Here is a 6,000-nt window from a genome sequence, read left to right as displayed (position 1 = left end):
TCAGTGGCTGCGCGTCTCAGCGCTTGTCTGGTTCCCAGCCCTTTTAAATAAGCGGGTCTGGTCACCGCCCTCACAGACTAGTTGGTTCCGGGGAGGCAGCGGCGGGGGTGCGGCCGGGGCCGGACCCCTGCCCGGGGCCCAGCGGCTGGGCAGGGGTGCGGCCGGGGCCGTACCCCTGCCCGGGGCCCCGGCGGCTGGGCGGACAGGAGAGCGGCGGGCGAAGTCGCGTCTGCATGTGCGGCACAGCCCCGGCATAGCCCGGGGCTGCCAGTGCCCGCCGCGCCATTGTTGGGGGAGGGGGCGGCTTCTGTGCTCGGCAGAGTCGGGGGACGAGCGGAGGCGGCGGCGGCGAGGAGTGAAGGCGCCCCATGGGGAACTCGCTGTGTTGTTGCCTGTCCCCCAATGCCAGCCCCAAGTCGGGCCGGCGCAGGGGGTCAGCGGAGCCGGACTGCGAGTCTGAGGTCTACAAGGCGGCGGCCGGGAATGCGGTGGCAGTAGCTCCGGCGGCGGCTACCGTGGAACCCGCCGAGTTGGATTTCGCAGGTGGCGAAGGCCACCACCTGCAGCACATCAGCGACCGGGAGATGCCCGAAGGTAAGAAGCGGCGGGCGCGCCTCGCCCCTCGCGGGGTCGGCGCCGTCTGCTCTCGGGCTTACCTCTGGCCTCCGCCGCCCCCAGGGTCCCCCGGGAGGGAGACGCCGCCTAGGGCTCCTTCTTGCCCGGAGTTGGCTCTCCCAGGGCTGGGCACCGGGGACGAAGGCTGGCTCTGCTTGGCGTCCCCACCCCTTATTCTTTACCAGTCGCGTCCGGCCAGTCTCCTTCCCTCTTCCCTACCCGAATGCCCAATTCTTTCCCCCGTTCCCATTTCCCAGCCCGGCCTGAGACCCTCCAATCCGCGGCCCTTCCTGTTCGTGGTTCTATTTAACATCTCGTGGGACTTAGCAGAGACTTTCTGGTGTAGTCTCTCTTTTCTTAATGCAAACTTAAATACTCTAACTTCGGCGTATCCATCCCGTCTCCCTATCCAGATGGTACCTAAGCGAAGGAACTAGGTAAGGGCCTGATGACAGATTTCTATTCCTTAAGGTAGTTGATACTCGAGACAATTAAGACAAACATTAGAGGATTTGTCATTTAAATTCAAAATAGAGATGGACAGAGTCAGTGTGGTGTTCTTAACTAAAATTCTTTGGATTTTAATGTTTTCAGTCGCCCTGATAGAAGCTACTTTATCCCTTCTAACTATAATTTGAACACGATAGGAAAGAAAATGGTGGGAGAGGGGCTTAAAATAACTGTGAACGGTGTGAAACGTTACTGCCACGGCTGCAGAGAATAGTTGTTGGGTTTTTTTTCTTTACCAAAGGAGACCCCATGGAGTTCTGATTACTTTTAAATTCCCACTTTGACACAAGTATGTCTTCAGTTGCACAGCCTTAACCGACTTCTTTTGCACGTTGCCTGTTCTAAGGGAGGGGTGAGGTGGTTCCTGAGACTGCTGGACAGAAGTTTCAAAGGAGAAAAAACAAATTCAGATTGTAATTTGTAATATAAAGGTTTGGGAGTTAACATACCACATCCATCCTGCAGAAAAATGTCTCCATGGCTCCCTCCTCCTCCGCCCCCCCCCCCCCCAGTAGAATACTATTTAACTTTAGGAATGTTCAGGTAAAAGTTCTGTAGACTAAGTGGCTGGGGGTGGGTGTTGTCGGGGAGGAGAGGAGAGAGAGAAGAGAGGAAATGTTTGATTTTTGCCTCTAGAATTTTGGAAAGGGATGGCTCTAGGTTAAAAAAAAAAAAAATTCTGGGTAGCATAGTGGCACTTTAATAAAGACTGTTCTTTGAAGTATAAAACATTGTATCATAAAGATGTTAAAGCCCCACTGGCCCATTTGTTTCATTTAAATGCCAGAGATTATTTCATTATTTCATAGACGAAATGTCTTACAGCTCTTCTATTTAAATTTTAGTTGGGTTTATTTAATTTCTTTAAAAGTTAGAATAATGAAGCCTGTGGATTCACCCTTATGATGGACGTGGCTTTGTAAGTGGAAAGTACTCCCTTTTCAGAATCGTTAGATATTGTGAAAGAATGAACAAATTATGTGAATTAATTGTAGCTTTAAACACAAAGCATGTAAGTACTTGTGAAAACTGCTCTGCTTGTTGCTATAAGGTAAGCCTCTAAATGATTTTTAAAAACAGTTAGTAGTTGGCTAGTGTAGGATGAGAGACGAAAATTGGACCTTTATAGAATTCTTTTAAGATTTACAATGCATTTTCTTGTGTATTTCACTCGGCCCTTCCATCTACAAATAAGGCCCGTATATATTCTCCCTCTGTTGCCGATGAAGAAGCCAAGACTTAGAGATCTGAAATGACTGTGTAACACAGCTACTGAACAAAAGAGACAGACTTGGGAGGTGGTAGATATGCCAAATTCAGTTCTTGGCATGCTTAAGAAACTGTTTAGAGTGCACCTTATATTTTATTATAATTTATCCATAAGTTAGGCCTATCTCAGCATACTCCAGTTTTGATTATTGCCATTCCAGTTTATTGTACACAACTCAGAAGCAACATTTACCTCTCCATTCTCTGTCTGTACATACATTGCAATGGATATGAATAAAAGTAGAAGTCATGAAATAGCCTAAATTTATCAGTCAGGTAAACACGTTGATATAATTTAAAGAGTTTGTTCTGGTGAAATCCAATTGAAGCCGAGAATGCCCTGGACAGAGGGACATTAGGGGAAGCTGGTAAGCGGGCAGGTAAGGTACTAAGCATTTAGCATACGACTATGTATGATAAGGAAGGAGTGCTAAATCAGGAACTGGAAAAATAGAGTTCATGAGTACAGAATTTACCTTTTTATGTTTAACATGATTGTTAAAATTTCATTTCAATTTGTCTTTTTTGGGGGGGCATTCGATAAAGTGATAAGAGAAACCTCAATTTCAGCATTTGCCTATTAATTAAGTTTCCATAGAAACAAGGTCAGAACACCAAATATAAAGTACAGGCACATTGGAAGTTTGCTCTTCATGTCTTTATTTCAGACAATTTTGTATCAGTTTCCCTGGAAACTGAGAAATACCTACTCAGATATAAAACATTTTGGCTTTTCTACAGTGAAGAATTATTTGGTTACTTAGAGAAAATCGTACATAAATGATGCTCTGTCTTGTTCTTCAGAAACATTGGAGAAGAACATGATTTCTTCAAGCCATCTCAAAAAAGTAACTCCTAAGAACGTAGTATAGATTTCAGATAGACTCAAAAGAATTTTTTACTACTTTGTCTTTAACAGTATATCTAATATAACTGATGGTAGTGTCATAATAGAAAAGAAGATGCTACGGTCCTATTATCTGATTTTATTTTTATTCATCAACTTTTCATACAGCCTTTATGTTCTGACCTTAGGAGCTTTGCTAATTTTCTGGTGAAAGGTGCTCTCTCAAGTGACCCCTACCTCCCATCCCCCTGAAGAGTGGGTAGGGAAGGAATTGGCAATATGATGTGGAAAAACCTCTGAGCAACAGATCTTTCCTTTTTTTGGTGACAGTATTAATGAACATTTGATGTGAAAGATTGAGAAAACACAGAAAAGTCCTTCACTCACACTCAGAATATCCAGAATTTTTATTAATATTTTGGTGTTGATTCTTCCTGAACCTTTTGTATGCATATAAACATAACATTGTGTTTATTTTACAAAGATGGGATTGTTCTTTATGTGCCACTTTGTAACTTTTTGTTATAAAGAAAAGTAACGACATGAAGCTCCTGTAACCGTGCTGACACCTAGAGAGTGCTCCAGGGTGATGTCTTTCCATGCAACTGCGCATAGCTCTACAGCCTGCCTTTTACCAACTGTTTACTGGGCCATCGAATGGTTGGAGCATAATTCATTTACCCAGCCTTTATGGTTGAGCATCTTTTATAATCCCATTATAATGCTTTATTCAGGGGACACAGATAAAAACTGATGCATTGTATTGATACTTCTCTATAGCATTCTGATTGTACACTTTGTCTTACGACTTAATTAAATTCATAGGGTGAGTCATTTTGTAGTAAAGGTATTTTAACATTAAATGTTCTTTTTCCAAATTAAAGTTACCATTGATTTTTCACTGAACATTAGATTTCCTCTTTTAGGTTTTCGTGGTTCTTGGTAACCTGTCTTGTGTCTTTGATTCTGAGTAACTAAACTACTACTCTAAGAGATCTGAAATTAACTCTGGTCCTAGGTGACAGACACATCAAAAGACAGCATTAGAAGAAATCTTAGATGATGTGGGAAAATTGGGAAAACCTTAACTGGTTTTGGGTACACTGAAACATGATTATTAGGCACCATTCCAGAGGCAGGACAAACAGTGGTTAGACAAGACAAAACCCGTATCCTAACTCAGGTCCTTACTTTCTAGAGGTGCCTGGGGGCTGACGACACAAGAATAACATCAGGTAGTGAGAACACTAAGAAAGAAAATGAAGGTAATGGGCTGGGGAGGAGGACAGTTTTACAAGGGGTGGTTAAAGACAGCTTCTCTCCTTAAGCGACCCATGAGCAGTCCTAAGAGAGCCGTGTGAGGCTGTGGGAGAAGAGGCTTCTGTGCAGTTCCTAAGAAGGGAATATGCTTGATGCGTGCCAAGGACAGAAAGATGGGTGGCTGCAGCTGAGTGAATGAATGCCAGGAGGAATATGGGGGATTAAGACCTTGTATGCCTAGTGGGCCTTGACCAAAAAATATGAATTTTAGTCTAATTGTAATGGGAAACCATTGAAGGATTATATGCAGGGGAATGATGTTAATTCTTAGAAAAAGGGAAGGGGGGTAGAGAGGGCGGAGGGAGATCAGACCAGCTACTGTGTGAGAATAGACTGTAAGGGTGGAAGGAAGCAGAGAGGGAGACCAGTTAGGAGGCTGGTGCGGTAGCTCAGGTGAGAGCCAACAGTGGCTTGAACAAAAAAGCGATAATAATAAGGGTCTAAAATAGGCTGTAGTATATAGATTGCTCTTGCATTTCATTTGATTCTCACCATGTTCTGAGTTAGGTAGTGTAGGAATTCTTCTCTTAGGTATAAATTGAGTTGTCCAAGGTTTTAAAAATGAGTATTGATAGAGAGTAGGACTGTAAATTCCAAATGCATGGCATATAGGAACAGAATTTATTGTTGACATTATGTGAGCTTCTTTGGAATACTACCTTTTTTCTCAGCCTTTTTTGTTGTTGTTGTTTTAGTGTATTAAAGTAATAAAACTTAAGAGTTAAAACAGTAACACTGCGTAATGTGAAATGAAATGAAGGTAACTTGCAACCCAGAAAGGTTCTTAAAAGTCCAAGAAACTGAGTAAAGTGCTCTTTAGAAATATATAAAGCCAGGTGTACTTACCTATGTGTCACCTCTCAGTCATGATCACTGTAACACTGATTGAGGATTAAAATAAGGCAAAACTGAGAACCAGGGTAGAGGCAGGTACAGAAGCAGTTGGAAACCAGAGCTGGGAAGTTTGGAAGCCAGGATTGTCCAAAGCTAGGAAAGCAGGATCAAGGCTTGGGTGAGCAGTAGCCTGGCAGGTGCAGGAGCCTGCTGTGTACCCGCTGGTGAGGCAGCCCAGCTCAGGGCTGGCTGGCAGGAACTCCCTGACTGTGGTGGAAAGTGTGGACGCAAAGAGATGAAATCATCAGTTTACATGGTAATTGTAAAGATTGTAATGTTTGTATTATGAGCCATAAAACTAATACACTGCACAGTATAGGGATGCTAGGGCAGTTCAGTAAATGCAGTGGTTACCGTTAAGTAAACTGGTGCTCAGCAGTTGGCCCAGAAACTGCTGACATCTCCTGTTTATTTGGAATATATTGAAATCAATATGTCGATATTAATCGCTTTCTGAAATATGCTGCTTCTGTCAGATGCTTTCTTGGTCACTTCCCTCTCCCTCTAATATTTTAACAAGGACAAATCATTTATCGACAGTTTGA

At 43.5% G+C, this 6,000-nt stretch overlaps 1 protein-coding gene across 1 annotated transcript in view; it reads left to right on the top strand.

The window, feature by feature from the left end:
* The first annotated feature begins 225 nt into the window (after positions 1 to 225).
* LOC309662628 (cyclin-Y-like protein 1) overlaps positions 226 to 6,000 on the top strand; it is a 33,967-nt gene continuing 28,192 nt past the window's right edge. Inside the window, exon 1 of the mRNA XM_082465541.1 lies at positions 226 to 594. Coding sequence (XP_082321667.1) covers positions 369 to 594 — 226 coding nt within the window. The 5' untranslated portion in view covers positions 226 to 368. The remainder of the gene's footprint in view (positions 595 to 6,000) is intronic.

Source organism: Balaenoptera physalus (assembly GCF_965194825.1).
Source record: "Balaenoptera physalus genome assembly, chromosome: 6".
NCBI lineage: Eukaryota > Metazoa > Chordata > Mammalia > Artiodactyla > Balaenopteridae > Balaenoptera > Balaenoptera physalus.
Note: the sequence above shows the minus strand (reverse complement) of the source record. Positions and strands in the feature narration are given on the sequence as shown.